This window comes from Symphalangus syndactylus, chromosome 12 (assembly GCF_028878055.3).
Source record: "Symphalangus syndactylus isolate Jambi chromosome 12, NHGRI_mSymSyn1-v2.1_pri, whole genome shotgun sequence".
Classification (NCBI taxonomy): domain Eukaryota; kingdom Metazoa; phylum Chordata; class Mammalia; order Primates; family Hylobatidae; genus Symphalangus; species Symphalangus syndactylus.
In genome coordinates, this window is record NC_072441.2 from 43,645,133 (window position 1) to 43,667,854 (window position 22,722).

The following is a 22,722-nucleotide window of genomic DNA, read 5'->3' on the forward strand; positions in this document are numbered from 1 at the left end:
ATAACATCTCTTGTAAATGTCTTGAAAATAAACGTTGGTGACAGTTTTAGGTTCATTATCAAATCAGAACCCCTGAAGTGAAACCTGAGTATTGGCATTTACTAAAAGTGCCCTGGAGGATTCCAGAGTAGAGTCACAATCAAGAACCACTGACTTAAATGGCCAAGAGAGCCCCCCACCTCTGCATCACTAAGTATATCATCAAAGAAAATGAAACATAATATTTGGCTAAAGAGAACTTTTAATAAACACTAATCATTAATATTAAATTTTGTTTTATGCCAAATATATATTTTACATTATGAAAGTGCTCAAGAACTTGGAGAATATAGAAGAATACATAATCATGTGTATATAAAAAGTCATCACAAAAAGAATCATCGTTCATGTTTTAGAATTATTATTTTTTCTCTCTAGGCAAGAACTTTAAGGAATTGAACTGTTACCGACAACATAAAAAACCAGTATAATATATACAAAATTATCATTTTATGTCAGGATAAAATTTATCATATTGGCAACAGAATATATCCTGCCGACCTCCAAGTGGCTGGCATAGTACGTCCACTCCGTGACAGGCCCACTGGGACTGTGGTGAACATGCCTGTACCTCAGTACAAAGTCCCCTTTCCCTGAGAAATGCACAGAAAGAGAGATGAAGAGCGTGTATCCAAAAGGAAGAGGAAGAGGCTGGGTGCCCTGTGCCCTGAGCTCAGAACGTCAGGTGGATGACCGGCCAGTAATTGGGCTGCTTTGGGTCACAGTGCTTGTCAAAGCTCAGCTGCACCATAGCCTCCATGGCCTGGATCTTGGCGGCGCTGTCCCAGTACAAACGCTTCATCTCGGCCTGGCGCCGCTCAGCAGGCCTCTCAGTTGGGGCCCCTACCGACCCGCGGGTGTTGCAGTACAGGTCGTGGTCAGCGTTCACGTAGCTGTCTAGGCGCTCCGCATCTAGCTGCTGCCGCCACCGTAGTTCTCTGTGCCCCTCCGTCTCTGCAAAGTACTGGCGGAGCTCTTCGGTGATTTCCATATTGCTCAGGTCACATGCTACCTCTGCATCTGACTCAGTCTCCATCTCTTCCTCCTTGGATAAAGCTTGGTCTTCTCTTGTGGATGCCTGGATCCTACTGCTGCTATGTGGATGCTGCCCAGACCCTCTGAAATGTGAAGAACTGCAGGGGGAGTCCTGCTAGGCCACATGATGGTCATAGAAGGACTGAGGTTACGCAGCCTGGTTATCTTAAGAGCTTTGGGGAAGAAGCGCAGGAAAGAAGAACCATGGAAGACTGAAACAGGATTCTGCCGCCTTCCTGTAGGCATTGTGGTGGCTTTGCATCCAAGCCATTGCTTGATGATAATGTTGCCAGTATCTTGCATATACTGGATGAGAATACCAAGGCCTGGTAGCTTTTGATGTTGATGCCTTCACCACTGCCATCTCCGATTGTGAAAGTCCAAATGGGTGCCGAAACTTGTGGGCGCGCAGCTTGCAGATCCTGGGCGGTGGCCAAGCAGGCCATGTTTTAGAATTCTTTCCAGGCGAGTCGCGTTGGCTCACGCCTGTGATCCTAACACTTTGGGAGGCCGAGACGGGGCTGGGAGTGGGGGGATCGCTTGAGCCCAGGAGTTGGAGACCTGCTTGGGCAACATGGCAAAACCCCCATCTCTATAAAAATAATTTAAAAAATTTTTAAAGAATTATTATTTCCATTTTATTTCAATGCTTTGTCTTTTAAGAAAATTTATTGACATAGCGATAATCAGACTCTATACGCAATTTTGTATCTTGCTTTTCAGATTTGCCACAGGTTTCTAAAAACGTCCCAGACTTCTGTGTCTCCATGGAGGAAACTCCGTAAGTACTTACAAATGTTATGATTAGTCATCCCTAGCCAATACTAAGCAAAAGGTAGGCATGCGGTTTTATTAGTTTGGGCAGGAAGAAGGCATTCCAACCGGCTTCTTTCGCTCTTGCCAGGTTCAAACATGGCGGACCGCAGCCGGCCCTTCCCGTACACTCGGCTTGCTTTCCCACAACCCCCGCCAATCTTTAGCGCTCCTTTTTTACCTTCCTTCCCCCTCAGCGGCTCCAGAGGGGTCAGTACCTCAGAGCGTGACAGCGAACCTGCTTCCCGCCCCCCACTCGAGGGCCCGCCCACCAGCCCACGTCAGCCAATAGCAGGCCGCGCCGAGGGGGCTGGTAGCGCCGGTCGGCCCCGCCTCCCCAGCCTCGCTGTGGCCTGCGGCTCCCGGGCTGGTAACGCCGCTCTCGGTCGCGCGGATTGATCGTGTGGAATCGCGGGTCGCGAGCGCTCGCCGCCGGCCATAGCTCAGCCCAGCGCCGCCAAGGCCGACGGCCCCCAGCCTCTGCCATGGACTTCGAGGACGGTAAGCGCTGCCTCTGGCTGGTCGGCTCGGCTGGCAGCAGGCGGGGTGGCCTACGCAGGGGGTCTGTTTACCGTCTCAAGATGGCCGTGTGGGCTTTGTTCTGCGGGCCCGGAGGCCGCCCGCCCCGGGCCCAGCGCCCGGAGTCGGCCTGTTTGGGGACCCACGCGCCCCGATTCGGCCCGCTCGGCGCCCGCTGCCGGCGGAGACAAGAGAACTCGGTGCTCGGTAGGACGCGCCTAGAGCGCGAGAGCCTCCAGACTGGAGTCCCACACTCGCCTTGGCCCCGGTAGTGGAAATTGCCCCGACGTCTCCAACTTCCCGGTCTCGGGCAAACGGGCGAGTGCGGCCTCACCCATCTAGTCTCGCATTCGCCCCACAGGGCAGCGACCCAGACCGTCCGTTTAGTTAATCCTCAGCCTCGGGTTACTTCTTGCCAGATAGAATTTTCAGAGGCTTGTTCACAGTGTTGTTTCTGGTTGTCCCGGTTTAAGATGAGTTGAAAGGGTGTCTTTAAGTGATATGTATAGATAAATATCTATGCAAAATGGAAAGCAAGATGTTTCCTGGTTAGCAAACTGGGGTGTTTATCACCAAAAATTACCTGCTTCTTAATCCCTAATTTGAAATATTTATGTGAACTTTTCTTTGGATCGTTGTAGATAGGATTTAAGTTAATCAGAATTTTGGCACAGCAAGCATCAAATGTCCTTCACATTTAGACTTGTACACAGCCTTTTAAGTGTTTGACATACGGATTAAATAAACTGTATTTTAGCAATCAGTTGTCTCAGATACTAATTCTTTAAACCACTTTTACAGGGTCACAAAGTAATATTAATTTGGTCTTCACTTTTGTTTTCAAACCTTGCTAGGAATTGGTGTCAAGATAAAGTGGTATGTAGTGACAACATTAGGGAGACGTGGGAAAGGACTTGTATGATTAAACTGGATTTAATCCTGGGTAACCAGGCATGCTTAAGTAAAACCAGTTCACTAAGTAGGCTGTAAACCTTTAACCCCACCAAAAAAATGATCTTTAAATGAGGTGTGATCTCAGCATACGTCTTACTCAATGAGCTTTTGATTTTTCATAAGATTTCATGCAACAGAGAATTAAAGCTTTCACATCTAGGTACAGATTTGTGAAAGGGGACTGGAATAGCCCTCTTGTAGATACTTTTCAGTTACTTTGAAATAGTAAGTTCAGCTCTTAAGAGTAGCACACTCTCGTGGTTTTGTTTGTTTTAGTTGGACTTTGACTCATTTTGAATGTAGATACCTTTAAACTATGAATATTTGGGCCGGGCGCGGTGGCTCACACCTGTAATCTCAGCACTTTGGGAGGCCGAGGCAGAAGAATCACTTGAACCCGGGAGAAGTTTGCAGTGAGCCGAGGTCGCGCCATTGCACTCCAGCCTGGGCAACAAGAGCCAAACTCCATCTGAAAAAAAAACAAAAAAACAAAAAACAAACAAAAAACCAACAACAAAACACAAACTATGAATATTTGAAGTGGCCAGAGTTGGGAGTGAAAATAAAAAATATATTATTGTATTTTCATGCTATAGTTTGATGATAATGCCGACACCCAAGGTATAGCAGAGGCTCACAAAGTGGAGGTGGGGCAGTAGAAACAGTTCTTTCCCCTCCCCACCCAAGGCAATAAGGGAATCCATTTTCTATGGAGAATTGAAAAAAATAATAAAATGTAGTATGTCTGCTTTCTATTATTGCCGTATGCCTACAATTCTAAACAGTGTCAGTGATAAAAATTCTGAACAATATTAGTGATGAAATACGCCCTGTCTCACTGCCCAAATATACCACTGCTGTATTTGGAAGATGGAGTTTGACTAACACCACGTATGAATCTATTCCTGTATAGTGTAGCAGGATTCTGTTGTATCCAGATGACCACTATATTAAATTCTGTTCTTTCAGTATATATTTGTAAAATTAACTAAAGAATTTAACAGTCGGCCGGGCGCGGTGGCTCACGCTTGTAATCCCAGCACTTTGGGAGGCCGAGGCGGGCGAATCACGAGGTCAGGAGATCGAGACCATGGTGAAACCCCGTCTCTACTAAAAATATAAAAAATTAGCCGGGCGTGGTGGCGGGCGCCTGTAGTCCCAGCTACTCGGAGAGGCTGAGGCAGGACAATGGCGTGAACCCGGGAGGCGGAGCTTGCAGTGAGCCGAGATTGCGCCACTGCACTCCAGCCTGGGCGACAGAGCAAGACTCCGTCTCAAAAAAAAAAAAAAAAAAGAATTTAACAGTTGTTAAATTAGTTTTGATGAGGAAATTGGCAATATGGTTTTCAGTGATGACACATTCTGGATGAATATAGAACACAGTCATATACGTGTATGCATATGCATGTCTTAGATAAGATCTTGAAATCTTTTTTTTTTTTTTGAGACAGAGTCTCGTTCTGTCACCCAGGCTGGAGTGCAGTGGTGCAATCTTGGCTCACTGCAACCTCTGCCTCCTGGATTCAAGTGATTCTTCTGTCTCAGCCTCCCTAGTAGCTGGGACTACAGACGCGCACCACCAGGCCCGGCTAATTTTTATATTTTCAGTAGAGAAACGGTTTCACTATATTGGATTGGCTGGTCTCGAACTCCTGACCTCGTGACCCGCCCACCTCACCTTCCCAAAGTGCTGGGATTACAGGCGTGAGCCACCGTGCCCGGCCAAGATCTTGAAATCTTTAAAGAGCAAATTAAATGGTAAAAGAAATTAACTTAGCAAAAATTTCATGTTACGTACAATTCTCAGATGTCTGCTTTTGCATTATTTGATACATAAAATTTAATCTATCTGCCTTTTTGTTACTTGGTACAAATCAGTGCTGAATCCCCTCTTTTGGCTGTTATTATGTATCAAGTGTTGTAAACTAATGTTTACCATAATTTGGATAATAAACCTACCATTCGGGGAGATAGTGAAGAAAAAAGAGATACATTTTCCCGAATGGAGTATTGGTAATTATTTGTTTTAATTATTCTCAGTTTTGCAGATAATTGGGTTAATGTCATTTTAAAAATTGTGCTTGTTTTTGACTAGATGGGTATATAATTTTGAATTATTGCTAATATCACATTAATTCCTTTTTGTTAAATGTGTCTTCATAGATTACACACACTCCGCCTGCAGGAATACTTATCAGGGCTTTAATGGTACGTATCCTCTTTCAGCTTTGCTCTTCATGCACATAAAAATATAATATCAATGTAAAAAGCCAGTTCTACCTATTTCAGTCCTTGTTTTGGTTCTTGATATATCATTTATGTGTTAATATTGTCTATATATAGTATTTGAATTGGGGTATTTGCTATCAGAAAATGTTAAGGGTTATTCACATTAGTTTGATTTTTTTTTTTTTTGGTCCATTTTGTTTGAATTGTGATTATTTTAATGTGTTCCAAAGGGCCTAACTACATCCTGAGTGATGAATCACAAGACACTGGCCGAGTTATTTTGGTTGAATTAGAGGCTTTGGTATTGAGTAATGTAGACTAAGTGGATTATTGGCTTGGTTCTATATAGCTTGTATTGTAATGCATTTTGACCTTGTTTTTGAGGTCATTTTCTTCAGTGTGTCCAAATGTGTTAGTATATAAAGAGCTGTCTAGAGGAGCACATGAAGAAGCTTGATTGTTTATTGACATGAGCATGACATTAGACTTGTTACTATAGAGCTAGATAGAATCATGAGAGGTAGGTAGAATACAGTTGGATGTCATTTTGATAGTTATTAGAATTAGGGCCCTGCCACACAAGATAATAATACAAAAAAAGAACACAGAACAATTAATACAGGTTAAAAAAACATATGAAGGACTTGAGGCATTGAATATCCTGATTGCCAGAGAAATGTAAAATCCAACTTTCATAAAGAATAGAATATATTCACAAAGTAAAACTGAAGCAAATGTATTACTAAAGACTGCCATTTATGGGAATAATTACTGAACAGTTAATTTTTATTTCATTATCTTTAAAGATTAACTTTGGATTTCATGTGGGCTAAAAAGGCTTAACATATAGGGAGTTAGTACTGAAGAATATATTTGTGAGCTGGAAATTGAAAATTACCAAAGGAAGTTTAATTTGCATATATGTAGGTTATATTGAAAACTGGAAAATGAACGAGAAAGCCATTTCATAAGTTTTGATATAAAGATTTTAAGGCCTTGAACTTGGGAGGTGATAGTAGTAATCTTAAAAATAAAGAGCAAATTAGCAGAACTTGCAGGCTGACTAGTAATGGGTAGAAAATTGAGAGGGTTGAATAAAAATGAATCCAGGATTTTAAACTGGAATGTACGACTAGTGCTTTTACAAGGGAGAGGGAGAGAGGAAGAGGGAGGGGGAGAGGGAGAGAGTTTGTAATGATAAAAGGCCATCTAGGATTTACTGGATAGTTGGATTTAATGTCTAAACATAGGACTTGAAATGCAGACTCATTCAGGGCCAGATGTTTATTTATTAATTAGTATACAGTGTTGCAAAAAGATCTAATATTATGACTTTTATTTTTTCTCCTAATTTTAGTTATAACTGGTTCTCATCTGAGGGTGATTGTTGGAATCTCCTGGGGAGCTTTTTCAAAGTCTCTCTTTTCAGACATAGCCTATACCTCTTGAATCTTAATTTCCGGGCAAGTGGTCTTTGGCTGTGTATGTTGTGCAAAACTACTCTGAATGATTTTGGAAGGCACCTCTGATTAAAGGCCAATGCTTGACAGTACTTCTAGGTCTAGATTATTTACGTTTTACAAATGAGGAACTTAATTTCAGGGATTCGATTTGACTTTGTTCAGCAAATATTTATTTAGTGCCTGCTGGGCATCAGATATCGTTCTAGGAGGTGGGAATATAGCAGTGAACAAAATGGAAAATATTCCTGCCTTTGTGAGGCTTTCTGTCTAGTGGGATGAAATAGTAAACAAGATAAGAAATAATATATATGTCATAATTTAGTCCACAGGGGAAAAAGGCAGTAATATATATTGTATGTTAGATGATGATCATTGAGAGGGAGAATAACATAGAGAAGGAGGATAAATGTGTGTGTGTGCTTGTATGTGTTGCAATTTTAGAGTCTCTGGGGAAGGACTCCCCAAAAAGATGACATTTGAGCATAGACTTAAGATAGGTGAGTATGCAAGCCATGAAGCCATTTAGAGGAAGACTTACAGGCTTTAAGAAATAAACAGTGTCTAAGTACCAAAAAGCCAAAAATGTATTTTATTGTTAGCACTGTATTTTCTAGGAAGTGAAATGAAGTACAAGGCATCGGAAAACATGGCAAGATACAGATTTTCCCCACACTATTTCCTGGAAGGAAAATGTATTTTCAGTGTCTCCATGTTTTCCTTCTTGATTCATAATACCTTTTATATAAATAGCATATAGAAAAAGGGAAAGAAAAGGGTGTGGTAGCTCATGCCTATAATCCTAGCGCTTTGGGAGCCTGAGGTAGGAGCACTGCTTGAGGCCAGGTGATTGAAACTAGCCTGGGCAACATAGTGAGACCCTGTCTCTACAAAAAAATTTTTTTAAAAATTAGCCAGGCATGGTGGTGCCCCCCTATAGTTCCAGTTACTCCAGAGGCTGAGATGGGAAGATCGATTGAGCCTAGGAGGTGGAGGCTGCAGTGAGCTATGATTGTGCCACTGCAGTCCAGCATGGGTGACAGAGCAAAACCTTAACGCTGGCTTGACTAGAACAGATGATTTTTTGCTGAGCAATCTTAAGACAAGGTTAGAGTGGTGAGGTGTAGCCAGAAAGCATTGAAAATCAAAGATAATTTGCTTATATATCAGAAGCAATACAAGTGAAGACCTGAAAAAGTTGAGGGAGTAAACAGTGCAGATTCAGGGGAATGAGCATTCCAGGCAGAGGGAACAGCAGCTGCTAAAATGGGTATACACCTTGTGTTCTAGAAACATCAAGGAGCCTGGTGTTGTAGGAGTGGAGTGAACAGGGGTATATATAATTGATAATGAAGTTAAGAGGTGTTGGGGCATATCACGTAGGGCAGGGTTTCTCAAATTTCTTACATTTTGGACTGGGTAATTTTTTGTTGTGGGGGGATGTCCTGTGCATTGTGGAACATTTAGCAGCCTCCTTGGCCTCTGTATGCTAGATGTCAGTAGCATCTGCTCCCTAGTTGTGACAACCAAAAATGTTTCAGACATTGCCAATGTCCCCAGGGGGTGCAAAATCTCCTGTAGTTAAGAACCACTGGTATAGGTTCTTAGATGTTATTTTTTTTTTTTTTTTTTTTTTTTTTGAGACGGAGTCTTGCTCTGTCACCCAGGCTGGAGTGCAGTGGCGCGATCGCGGCTCACTGCAAGCTCCGCCTCCCGGGTTCACGCCATTCTCCTGCCTCAGCCTCTCCGAGTAGCTGGGACTACAGGCGCCCGCCACCACGCTGGGCTAATTTTTTTTGTATTTTTAGTAGAGACGGGGTTTCACCGTGGTCTCGATCTCCTGACCTCGTGATCCGCCCACCTCGGCCTCCCAAAGTGCTGGGATTACAAGCGTGAGCCACCGCGCCCGGCTCTTAGATGTTATTTTAAGCTTTGGCTTTTACTTGGAATAAGAGGAAGCCATTGGAGGTTACTGAGCATTGAACGTGATTGAACTTAACATTTTGTCAGAATTATTGTGGCTATTGTCTTCAGAATAAACAGCAAAAGTGGAGCAGGAAAACCAGTTAGGAGACTTTTGCAATAACCTAGGTGGTAGATGCTGGTATCCTGTAGTAGGGTGCTGGTAGTGTAGAGTTGCTAAAAAGTAGTCCCACTCAAGACTTAATGTCACATAGTTAGTTATTTTGGTCATAGGTCAGTTTTTAATTTTTTTTTTTTTTTCGAGACGGAGTTTCTCTCTTGTCGCCCAGGCTAGAGTGCAATGGTGTTATCTCAGCTCACTGCAACTTCCGCCTCCTGGGTTCAAGCAATTCTCTTGCCTCAGCCTCCTGAGTAGCTGGGATTGCAGGCGCCCACCACCACGCCTGGCTAATTTTTTTTGTATTTTTTAGTAGAGACGGAGTTTTACCATGTTGGTCGGGCTGGTCTTGAACTCCTGACCTCAGGTGATCCACCCGCCTTGGCCTCCCAAAGGGTTGGGATTACAGGTGTGAGCCACCTTGCCCAGCCCATAGGTCAGTATTTTTTCCCCAGTATGTCACAGCTGCTTCTTTGTATTTAAAAATGAGTTTTAGCATTTTTGAGCGCATTATTTGTATGATAGAGTGATCTGAGTGATAGAATATATTTGATTTAAATTATTAGGTCAGTTTTATTTTTCTGGGTAAATTACTATCATTTAAGAGATACTGCTATGTTCTCATGGTTTTATTTTTAAAAGTGATTTTAAAATTCATTTTGGTGACCTGGAAGAAAAATTTGTAAAAAAGCAGTCATCTTACAGAATCTGTAGCCCTGTAACTACACTGATTGTATACAATATAAAGACTTTTCCTCCTGTTTAAATGAGTAGTAACAGTACTATGAACAATCAACCAGAATCATTGCTATATGAAAGTAGCTTTATTAATTTTTGTACATTTCACAGTGCCTAACACATACATGGTTAGTGTACAATAAATGTTAATAATTTTATGATTATAGTGAAATAAATAGAATAAAAAACTAAAGGTTTTAGTATTCAAAGGCAGCCAATGCTAACTCAAAATAGAAATTAGCAGAAATAAAACGTAAGATTTTTTTCTCTGTGTACCTGACTAAACATAATCTTATTTTTTAATATGAGGCCTTAGAGGAAAACTTTTCATTTTGAAAACTTTATTTTAATCTCAGAATTATCCTCTGAGAGATATGAGCGTAAATTTTACTATATACTTACCAACCGTATCACAAAAAATTAACAATTTTAAATCTGGGACTGTGTTGTCCAGCTTGGTAGCTGCTAGCTACATGTTACTGTTGAGCACTTAAAACATGGATAGTTTGAATTGAGGTGCTCCGTAAGTGTAAATTACGCACCAGATTTGAAGTCTTCAAATGAAAAAAGCAGTAAAATATCTCCATATGTTTTGTATATTGATAAACTTTTTGTACTGTTATATTAAAACCCATTAGTATGTCTTGCACTTTGAATGGATCTTTTTTACCATAAATTATTTTGTAATATCGGCATTATTTGGAAAATACTAGTTTTTATATAAAATGCAGATTTACCAAATATTGATCAGTTTTATGGCACAATATTTAAAAAATCGTATTCAGTGATACCACCACCAACCTTATTAGAAAGCCTTTAAGTATTGGGAAGGTGTCAAGCTCAAGGTGGTAGATACAACTTTAAAAAAATTCTAATGTTCACTTGAAAGCATGAATTTTATCATTGACAACAAATAATGTCAGTTGTTTTCATTAAAACAGTGGTTTAACTTAGTTCATTTTTTTTTTTTTCTTTGAGACGAGTCTCACTCTGTCGCCCAGGCTGTAGTGCAGTGGCGCGATCTTGGCTCACTGCAAGCTCCACCTCCCGGGTTCATGCCATTCTCCTGCCTCAGCCTCCTGAGTAGCTGGGACTACAGGCGCCCGCCACCACACCTAGCTAATTTTTTTTAATTTTTAGTAGAGACGGGGTTTCACCGTGTTAGCCAGGATGGTCTTGATCTCCTCACCTCGTGATCCACCTGCCTCGGCCTCCCAAAGTGCTGGGATTACAGGCGTGAGCCACCACGCCCAGCAGCTGCTGTTCTAAGATAAAAATTGGACCTTTACCACAGGACTAGTAAATTTAAGATGAGGCCGCAAATGGCAGAGTAAGGCAGAGTATCACAAGCACCACGTGAGAGTTACAGGCTTTTGTGAATATTCAGAAGAAAGATGACACTCAGCTGAGAGTATCAGTAAAAGTTTTCTTGAATGCATTAGTATTTGAAATGGACTTTAAAAGATTAGAAAGTTTCAATAAGCTGATATTTAGAGTGGCAGAGGAAAATGTTTCATGTGGAAGCAATAGCATGAGACTAGACAAAAGGATATGTATGGAATTTTGGGAAAATCATTTCATCTCTTTGGACTTCAGTTCTCCAGATCTATAAAATGAGAGGATTGATTTTTTTTGAACATTCAGGTTGCTACCAGGTTTAAAGTTGGATGACTTTGAGTACTATTTTTATAAAGTTGTTATTGTTGTCATTGTTATTGTTGGGAGTAGAGATATTTAAATGATTATATAAAATTTAATGTTTTAAAAATATAAAATCAAGGTATTTACTCTGTGTGTACTATTGTATGTATTTGTGTATGACATTTGGGGAGGATGGTAATGAGGGATTTTTAAAGGACTTTATAGAAAACAAATTCTAAATGTTTGTTTTACTTTCTGATTTTTATAGTCATCCTAAATTGATTTTGTTACCTCTTTTATTTTTCATATCAGAGGTTAGTATATAGGCAGAATTGCAGTGTAATAAAATAGACTTAATATGCTTATTGTATTAGTTTTTTTTTTTAGTGTTCACATTGCTAGAATTTGCATTTATTTGTTGAGTCATAATTTATAGGCACAGTGCCATAGATTGGTCTCAATCTGTGATTTTACTTTTTAAAAATATCTATTTCAATTACTGTGAACGAGGCTAATTGGAAATGTGGCTGCTTCTGAGTTTTCAGACATGTAAAGAGCAGTTAGATGCAGAAAACAAGTATAGTCTACTGCTGTCATATAGGACAAAAATTTCCCCTTTGACTTTATTAAATGCTGACTTCTCTTAAGAATAGGAATTATGTATCATTAATTATATATGCTATAGTACTTAATACAAGGCCTTATAGTAGTCTCCTAGTCAAACAAATATTGGTTAAATTGAAAATAATTCTGTGGCCAGGTGCAGTGACTCATGCCCATAATCCCAGCACTTTGGGAGGCCAAGGCAGGTGGATTGCTTGAGCCCAGGAGTTCGAGACCAGCCTGGGCAACACGGTGAAAGCCCATCTCTATCAAAAATACAAAAATTAGCCCGTCTCATAACCCAGTCAAAAGAAAATAAAAAAAAATTCTAATATAGGATTTTTTAGTTGAAAATATGTTTTTCTTTGAAATATCAGGGCTTTTTTTTTTTTTTTCAGCAAATTTGATTTAGTAGCTCCTCGTCTTTGTGTTTTTCCCTTCAGCATTTAGTGTGAATTTAGTTTAAATGTTAATGGTAAATTATCTCAGGTGATAGATAGGAATATCTTGTGTTTTGTGCAAAGATGCCTGAAGAGAATGGTGTATTTTACTGACGATTTCTTATTGACTCTCTTTTAGGAATGGATCGTGATTATGGCCCTGGATCTTATGGAGGTCTGACATTCCAGGATATTTATCTAAAAATTCTTCTTTTGAGTGCCAGTAAAGGTGAGCATCATATAACTTTTTTCTTTTTAAACTCTTATAGGGATGGATCGTGACTATGGCCATGGATCCTATGGGGGTCAGAGATCCATGGATTCCTACCTAAACCAGTCATATGGCATGGACAATCACAGTGGTGGTGGTGGGGGTAGCAGGTAAATTGCTTAATCATTTGGCCAAATAATTAGACAACTGTAAGATTTTGGATATATTATTTTAAGTACTCTTTAGGCATGTTATGATACTTGAACTTCACTGTTTGCTACTGAATCATCACCTTAAATGTTTAAAGGTGTTAATTAATGGGTATAAAATTTAAATCAGTATACTGGCAGACATTATTTTAGGAAAACACCAGATAACTATATCATGTCAATATAATAGAGTAAGATACTCTGTTTTTAGCAGTGAACTTTTTAAAAATTCTTTTACTTTTAACTTCTTGTCAATCAAAATATCCTGAAAAGTGATATAAAAATGTTATTGAAAATATTCTTTATGAAGCTTTTTCTTAATAATTAAAAAAATCTTTTCTAATGTGGGGTGCTATGTAAATTAGCAAAGCAGTCTAACTAGAATGGATTTTACTGAACCAGTCTAACATTTACTTTCCAAGAAACATTCAAGACATTCCTTTAATTCTAATTTTAAAGGAAGAGCGTATTGCAATAATAAAAATATTATTAAAATTATGTTCAGGTTATTTATTGGCAGGTACTACTTACACCAAAGCACTTGTGCTCTAGGCTAGAAGCATTGTATTAAAGCCATGAATACTGTACCTTTGACTAGTCTAGATTGTATTTATATTTTACTGTTACTACTGTATAAAGCTTAAACCTACTTAAACAACTACAAGCTTTAAGGTTGACCATATTTCAGGAGAAGGGGTGTCTACTTTTTGAGGCACAAAGGTTCCTGCTGAATATAAGTAAAACTAGTTAGTAGACATGTGAAACAGTTATCCTTCTGCATAAATTGAAGGATCCGGATTCCTTAATGATGGACTGAATGATGCTTACTTTCCTTCTTTCTGCTTCCAGTGTACCACTATGGTTTATAGTAAAGAAAAATTAAGAAAGCGAACAGTTGCAACTATTTTGCTTATGTGGTAGATGTTTTGAAAAATGTAGCTGGAAATAGGAATAATTTTTATATGGTTACTAGGATTCAGAAGTAAATCTATTTAGTGATCTGTAAATAATTGAAGTAATGTAACACTTAATGTTTTAATGTCAGTTATTGCCCTTTTATATTGTGAGTGTAATGTGCATAAGCTATTTCTGTAGATGTTATTGTTTTATCTGATGTGTAATTGTGGGCCTTTATAAAATTGTGTTGTAAGATATCAAGCAACTTTTGTAATCCATGCTTTGGGTTTGTGAGAAGGAAGATGATTTATTTCTTCTGTTAACTCTCTTAAAACCTCGAGGAGACTGTGTGCTCCCTTTTTAAGGGTAGTTTTATGTGATAATTTCCTGAAGGAAATAATTTTGCAAATAATTGAATATATTATAAGATGTATTCTTTCTCATCTGCCTTGAAAATTCATGTGCAGAGGGTATATGTTGGTGATCTTTTACTTTTATGTTTTATCTGTTTATCCTTCTAGATGTGTTAGATTTTCTAGTCTACAAGTAAAAAGTGATTGAGGATTAATTGACCTTGGCTGAAATTTGGCAGATTGTCAAATTTTTATAACCAGAGATAATTACCCAAATTTTGACTACTACAGACACAATGTAGCAGTTTGTGATATAGATTATTGGGAGTGCAAAAGGATCTCTCTGTGTCACAAATAACCTACATCTAAGTAGACTTCAATTTGTGTCCCTTATTGAAAGCCAAAATGTTGTAAATGTTTTGTAATTTTTAATATCAGGAAAAAGTTTGAATAGTTTGTGAACTTTAGCAAATGACCTTTTCCAAGACTAGGGCTGGGCTTAAATAATGACAGACAAATCTTTTCTTCTTCATAAAATAGAAAAGCTGCTAAGAAGCAGATTTTAAAGCTAAGTTTTACTAAACTCAAATCATATTTAGAATCTGACTCAGATAGCTTTCTATCTGGTCTCATGTTGAACTGCCCAGCCCTAATCAAGTGTGAACGAAAGTAGAACTGTGCAAACCAGTATGGTATAAATGAATTTTAGTTGATAAATGTCATCTGATAATTTGTCTTTTGAATTGTCTAACATTAGTAAGCTTACTTTTGTTTTTTCCCTCACTGTGCAACTTTTCCAGGTTTGGACCTTATGAGTCTTACGACTCCAGGTCTTCTCTGGGTGGGCGAGATCTGTACAGATCTGGCTATGGTTTTAATGAACCCGAACAAAGCCGCTTCGGAGGTAGTTATGGTGGTCGATTTGAGAGCTCCTACCGGAATAGCCTTGACTCTTTCGGAGGTAGAAACCAGGGCGGGTCTAGCTGGGAAGCACCTTACTCCCGTTCAAAATTGAGGCCTGGGTTTATGGAGGACAGAGGAAGAGAGAATTACTCTTCCTACAGCAGTTTTTCTTCACCCCATATGAAGCCTGCACCTGTAGGCTCTCGGGGGAGAGGAACGCCTGCTTATCCTGAAAGTACGTTTGGAAGCAGAAACTATGATGCTTTTGGAGGACCATCAACAGGCAGAGGCCGAGGCCGAGGAGTAAGTACAACAGAATCTTTTCAGATTCTTTTCACTAGTCACTCTTTTAAACCCTTTGAAGACCATCGTTTTCAACTAGAATAAACACTGTTCATCCCGGTGTATTTTGAAGCAAAAGCTGAGTCATAAACGTAATTTCTAGGTTGACCATAAAAGTTTTTCCAGCACCTCAGAAAATAAGTGGCAGTTTGAGATGATCATAAAGTTGTGCCAAATCTCCCTTTATTAAAAAGGTGAGGCTGTTAGGTTTGGTCTAAAAGGGGTTAAAAGGAGTTGCATTTTTCCTTGTAAACACTAGCAGTTTTGCTGGTGGAATAGTTTGTGGATTATTGTGAAAGGTCACTGAATCCTTTTTGAGTTTTTGAGTAGGTTAAAGGTGCAATGTATGATAAAATGTTTATACTTTGTTGCTAAACTCTAGCAAGTAGAATTTCTTCAAAGCTCCATGTTTCACATTAAACACAGGAGGCTAAAAGTTGATGATAGATCAGGATAGCTTAGCCATGTTTATGTGGTGAAGAAGTTGATGTGTATAATAGATTGTACAATGATTTGTGGTCAGTGTAATTTTGCTAACTCACTCTTACAGTATGTCCAATTGCTGGTTGTTTTATTTTCCCTTGTGTTACTAGTTTTACTCTTGAGAAGTAATTTCCACCTGTACAGATATGTTTATGGTTTCTTCTTAGGAAGTAATATTTTGTAAATTATTGCTTAAATGAGTAAATATACTAGTCCACAATTGTTTAACTTTAGGGTACATAGTGTAAACATTATGCTTTATGTTCTTAGGTCACTTGAGTGACATGAAATTTTACCTAGTAAGTGTATGCAGATTGTGGGGTTATTATATAGTTTGATCATTTAAAGAGTATTGTGTTTTTGTTATAATGTAAGAATCCTTTTAAGTCAGCTGCTCTTAATATTTTCTTTGCAGAGGAAAGTATTTCTAGTAAAAAATGTAGTGGGGTACACGTTTTTGACTGGTTATTAACCTTTGGTATGTCAGTGTAGCTTGTTATACTTGTGTAGAAATTTTGCATTTTTAACAGTTACTCTTATGTAAAAATGCATTGCACCTTTAATGCGTAATTAAGGACGATTTTCCTGTTGTGACTTTTTAAATTACGTGGAAACACAACTAGGTTAGATAGACATTCCTAAGCATAGTATACAATTGTAAGCAACTGATACATTACAGTTCCACTATACTTCATGATCATAGGTTAATTGAAAATAGTTGGGATGATAGGCTTTGGGTTTTGAATTGAAAATCCATTCTAGTTTGAAAATTTGGAAAACACTTAATATTTTCCATGCTGTATATTATTTTAGGCAAAGTGTGTTTTCTTAATGAGGCTTCAAAAGTAAATTTCATTTTTATAATAGTAAAACAAGTATTCCTATACTTTGTATTTACCATTCTAGTCTGAATGGACTTTTCTTTCTTTCCTCCTGTTAGTGAAGTAGATGAGCCAATAGGACCTACATTTTAAATCTTCACTTGTACAATTTCCCTTGGGTCCTTCTCTTCAGATTACTCCTCCATCTTTATCTTCTAAAAGTAAGATTAGCACAATAAATTTCTGTGGACATGTGGTCTCTTGGTGTAGTAGATTTGGATAATGACAAGAGAAGAGGAAGGGACACAAAGAGTCGTTTGGTTGCATGACTCTTCATCTGTAAACTTTTGTTTCTTGGGCTTCTGGGTCAGAAAATGTTTCTCTAGGTAAGAATGTGAATGGAACGTCAGATGCAATTCTTTATCTGAAGTGTGTCTTGGAAGTTGATGCATGGTTATGCTTTAACTCTCCTATTTCATACTAATGTTCCATCTCGCCTTCTCATTCCCTTTTTCAACAGGGAGAATACTAAATGATTTCTGGATCTTTTTTACTTCAAACTACAAATATGGTCTTCTTTGTGTATCTTAGTTTTAGTAAAATAAGGATTTCTTTTAGGGTCTTTTCATGGGAAAACATCAATTAGGAACTCTGAAGAGGAGTTGTCAGAGAGTTGTACAAGTGGTAACATTTGGACAGGCACATATGTTGTCTATAATCTCAAGTAATTTTGAAATGTAAAAGTAAAAACATAGGTAGCAAATATTCATTATTTGTTCTACTGGAAATAAAAATACTAATTCAATGCATTTGAGTTTATGTAATAATTTACAGAGTTTTTCAATGTGTTTTTTCAGAATGGACATGTAAAATTTAGTTACATTCCAGGGAATTTTCAGGTGAAAATTAGTAGATAGTTAACATGAAGATTTTATATGAATTCATATGTTTTCTTGGACAATATGCTAATATTTATTGATTTCACAAATTTACAGCATATGGGTGATTTTGGAAGCATTCATAGACCCGGAATTGTTGTTGACTATCAAAACAAATCCACCAATGTGACAGTTGCTGCTGCAAGAGGAATAAAGAGAAAAATGATGCAGCCATTTAATAAGCCCAGTGGAACCTTTATCAAGAAACCCAAAATAGCAAAACCTATGGAGAAGATAAGCCTCAGCAAATCACCCAGTAAGTAAGAAAACATAATTGCTATAATTCAGGATACTTTTTATTTTTTTTAATTCCATACTTTTCGGTAATTTTTTCATGTTTATATACAGAAACTACATAACAATTATGATTGTAGAAGTTAGATCTGTAAATCCCCTATTGCAGTTAATAATTGGTCATGAATACCCAAAGATACTTTTAAAATGTACATACCCTGGTCCATTCCTTTTTCCTGAATCCTGTGTGGTTGTGTAGCAAACCCTCTACAGCTGAGAAAACAGGCACAGAATAGATAAATAATTTGCTGCCTAGGTCAAACAACCAGTGAATGGTAATGCCAGTATTTATTCCAGAGCAAGTAATGCTCTAGAAGTCCTGTTCTTAAACCTCCATATGATTGTAACAGAAATTTGCTTTGTATTCATTTTTCCCTTTTATTTTAAAATAACTTTTTTCCCATTTATAACATTATAGACATTTTAATATGTAATATTTGAAAAAACTGAAATTGCAATGTTAGATTCTTTCCTTAAAATATATTTTCTATAATATAAAGTTTGAGAAAGGTTTAAAAAGTGTACTTAAATTACTTTCTCATCAGGCCTTATTGTTTAATAAGAAACAATATTCTGGAATTTCTGAAATTCTGGAAACCTGATACTAAGCAGAGTATGTGTTGTGGGGATACCTTTAACAGTGTGTCAATTGATAGACTGTTATGTATCAAATTCGAAATTTTATTGGACATTACTGTAATAGAAAATGCAGTTGATTCTCTTGGGACCTATTTCAAAGATATATTTTGCACATATGGTTAAATATTGCAAAAGTTTGATAAACTGATTTGCTCTTAAAGCAGATATATGTGTATCCCTCCCCCATACCCCCTTTTTATATCACAAAACTTGAGAAAAGTGTTGTGTAGCTAAGAATGAAACTAAAATTCTTTAAATTATGCCTTCTCTGTCAGGTGTAAAATGGGCATTTAAAAAGATGATTGCTGAATTTTCCTCAATACGAGGTCTTGCTATGCTGTAGTATAGACTATGCGACTTTATAGAAAATTAGTAGGAAAGGAACCCTATTCTGTCACTTGGCTAGAAGTACAACATGTCATAGTTTTAGCATATGAAAGGAAGATTAAATTACTTATTTGAGGTAATATATAAATAAGTAGATTTTTCAAAGGCCATCCAAAAGGATAAGCAGTGCATAAAAGGAAAAATTTAAGGGCAAATAGTTTTTTGTTTTTTTTTTTTAAGTTTAAAGTTAAATGTATTATAAGAAAGAACCTGTTCACAATGAGATACCACTCCATACCCACTTGGATGGTCATAATAAAAAAAGGAAAATAACAAATGTTGACAAGGGTATGGAGAAATTGGAACCCTCACACATTGCTGATGGGAAGGTAAAGCAGTGAAGCCACTGTGGGAAGCAGATTGGTGCTTCCTGAAACAATTAAGCATAGACTGTCCATATGATCCAGCAATTCCACTTCTAGGTATTCTTCTACTCCAAAGAATTTAAAGTAGTATTCACACAAAAATTTATTTATTTATTTATTTTTATTTTTGAGACAGGATCTTACTCTGTTGCCCAGGCTGGAGTGCAGTGGTGCAGTCTTGGCTCACTGCAACCTCTGCCCCTGGGTTCAAGCGATTCTCGTTCCTTAGCCTCCTGAGTAGCTGGGACTACAGATGTGCACCACCACGCCCAGCTAATTGTTGTATCTTGAGTAGAGATGGTTTCGCCATGTTGGCCAGGCTGTCTCGAACCCCTGGCCTCAAGTGATCCATCCGCCTCGGCCTCCCAAAGTGCTGAGATTACAGGCATGAGCCACTGTGCCTGGTCCAAACAAACATTTATATATGAATGTTTATAGTAGCATTATTCATAATAGCCAAAAGGTAGAAACAGTTGAAATACACATCAACAGATGAATGGTTTAAAAAATGTGGGGTATTCATACAATGGAATATTATTTAACCATAAAAAAGGAAGTACTTACTAATACATGGTACAACATGGGTGAGCTGTGAAAACATGCTAAATAAAAGTCAGACCAGAAAGGCAACAGACAGAATGATTCTAGGTATATGAAATACTTAGAATAGGCAAATCCGTAGATCAGAAAGCAGATTAGTGGTTACCAGGGCCTTAGGTAGGGTTGAAATGGGGAGTGACTGCTTTATGGGATGATGAACAGTTCTGTAACTAGATAGTGGAGATGGTTGCATAATTTTGTGAATGTACTTAATGCCATTGAATTGCACATTTTAAAATGGTTAAACTAGTAAATCTTATGTTTTGTGTATTTTATCACAATAGAGAATATTTTTTAAAAAAGAGAACAAATGTGCTTTTATTTTGGAGGTTATAAATTTTAAGAAACTTTCTGAGAGCTCCTACAATATGAACATGAGTTCTTGCATCCAGGGCTCTGCAGTGTTTACTGGACTTCCATTTTCATGCTCGGTCAGGTTACTTCAGTGTTTTTCCCAAAGTATGTGATGATTTTAGGTGATAATTTTGCATAGAATAAGGATAGGACAAATGAGCACATTTAAAGAAAAATATGTAGCAAATAATCACATAGATGACAAGCAGATATGACAGAATTCGTGATGATGTATTCAAATGAATGAAGTTCATTTAGTGAAGTTTCAGAAATACTGGATAGTCTCAAACTCCGATTTTTTTGGTGAGTTCAATTTTAGATTACAATCACTAAGTAAACCTCATAAGTATGTACTTTATGAACTGATGATTGGAAAGAGAGACTGGAAAAATGAATTTTAGCTTTTACTTTTTTGTGTAATATCCTAGCAAAAACTGATCCTAAAAATGAAGAGGAAGAAAAGCGGCGAATTGAGGCTCGGCGAGAGAAACAAAGGCGCAGAAGAGAAAAAAACAGTGAGAAATACGGAGATGGATACAGGTTTGTACTTAGAGTCAGAAAATTAGGCTCATTAAAAAAGGACTTCCTAGAAAAGGCAAACACATCAATTGTAATATTAAAAAGTTCTTAAGATTCAAATGAAAAGACTTGTTCAAAGATATAGAGGAATGCTTTTGATTTTTGATATTTATATGTAATCACTACTTAGAAAACATAAGAAAAAAGGCATTCTATTCATATTGGCAATCCAAAAGATATAAAATATTCAGAAATAACAGTATTCTTAAAAAGAAACACTTGTCATTGAGATTTGACTATATGGAAACAGTGATTTTCATGGGCAGGAACTAAATATTACAAATATGTAAGTTCTTTCCAATCCAGATCCCAAAGGAAATTCTGAAGAAGAGTAAATGAGTAGGTACTGGCTTTTATAGATAATCATTAAAAAGCTATAATAGTTAAAAGTATGTGGTAATACACAAAGCTAATTATTATACCAGAATTATTAGCCTGTGAACAGACTGTAAGGAAGAATGTAATATTTAATAAAGAGGATATTAGAAATAAGAGGGGAATTGGGCCAGGCGCAGTGGCTCATGCCTGTAATCCCAGCACTTTGGGAGGTCGAGGCGGGTGGATCACGAGGTCAGGAGATCAAGACCATCCTGGCTAACACGGTGAAAGCCCGTCTCTACTAAAAAAGTACAAAAAAAATTAGCCGGGTATGGTGGTGGGCGCCTGTAGTCCCAGCTACTGGGGAGGCTGAGGCGGGACAGTGGCGTGAACCCGGGAGTCGGAGCTTACAGTGAGACGAGATCGAGCCACTGCACTCCAGCCTGGGCGACAGAGCAAGACTCTGTCTCAAAAAAAAAAAAAAAAAAAAAGAGGGGAATTGGTTGAACAATGAAATAACAACAAAAATCAGTTTAGAGCCTCCTCATATGACACCTGGAATGAATGTAGTAAAAAAAATGCAATTACAGAAAAACAAAATGTTCTGCAAGGAGGTTTTTTTCCCAGTCTTGAAAGTTATAGAATAAATTACAAAGGATATTATGAGCAGATTTGGCTAAATAAAAACTTAAAATTTGAAGGGAATGCAAACAGACTTGGAAAATATAAACATGAGAAATGATTAATATCCAAGTTAGATTAAAACATCACCCAAATTATTTTAAAAAGTAAGAAAACTAAGATGTTTAATATGATGAGGAAACAAACAACAGCTAGTAATAATTTTAAGGAAATTGTTTAAACTTAACAGTAATTTAATTAAACTAAAAATTTAAATAATAGTATGCCATTTTATTACTAAGGAGAAATTTGATTTGCTAATTAAGGAATGGTCAAAGGACACTTAAAATTTGTTGGTGACGGTATATTATAACTGCTAGAAAGCAATTTAGCAGTTTTTTAAAAAATGTCTAAATTTTTCTTAAAGCCTTGAGCCCAGAAGTTTGAGGCCAGCCTGGGCAACATGGCAAGACCTCATCTCTAAACAAAACAAAACAATCCGTAAAAAGAAGAGTAGTTCTAGTTTTCAGAACTACTGCTATTTTTAGTCCTTGTGAGTTCTCTGTCCCACTCATTATCTCTTGTGATTCCTTCTTTTGGTAGAAGTAACAGGCATAGTTACATTTTGGTGTAGAAATGACTTTAAATTATCAGCGTCTCAGAGTGTAAAAGTCATTTTACATTATAAGATGCAGTTTTTTAAATTTAATTGCCCTATGAGTACTTTTCTCATGAAAAATTTTAGATATGGAGTATGTTCATGTTAACATAATCTGGGTTGTGTTCATGTTAATATAATATATAAAATTGTGATTTAGAGAAAATGAAAGAACTGAACTTTCATTTAGCTGTTTTCT

At 37.6% G+C, this 22,722-nt stretch overlaps 2 protein-coding genes across 7 annotated transcripts in view; one reads left to right on the forward strand and one right to left on the reverse strand.

The window, feature by feature from the left end:
* Positions 1–383: 383 nt before the first annotated feature.
* Positions 384–2,374, reverse strand: LOC134734818 (gem-associated protein 8-like). The gene is made up of 2 exons (XM_063628209.1): positions 2,126–2,374; positions 384–1,189 (listed from the first exon to the last, which is right to left on the reverse strand). Exons 1-2 carry the CDS (start codon positions 2,372–2,374, stop codon positions 713–715), a joined length of 726 nt encoding a protein of 241 aa, XP_063484279.1. The 3' UTR covers positions 384–712.
* ZNF326 (zinc finger protein 326) overlaps positions 2,200–22,722 on the forward strand; it is a 62,671-nt gene continuing 42,148 nt past the window's right edge. The window contains exons 1-7 of one of the 6 annotated variants that reach the window (XM_063625373.1): positions 2,200–2,388; positions 5,524–5,568; positions 12,691–12,726; positions 12,821–12,932; positions 15,022–15,427; positions 17,766–17,964; positions 20,776–20,887. In XM_063625373.1, coding sequence (XP_063481443.1) covers positions 2,373–2,388; positions 5,524–5,568; positions 12,691–12,726; positions 12,821–12,932; positions 15,022–15,427; positions 17,766–17,964; positions 20,776–20,887 — 926 coding nt within the window. In that variant the 5' untranslated portion in view covers positions 2,200–2,372. Of the gene's footprint in view, positions 2,389–5,523; positions 5,569–12,690; positions 12,781–12,820; positions 12,933–15,021; positions 15,428–17,765; positions 17,965–20,775; positions 20,888–22,722 lie in introns of those variants that run through there. The other 5 variants (XM_063625374.1, XM_063625375.1, XM_063625376.1 and 2 more) reach the window with 5 other exon arrangements.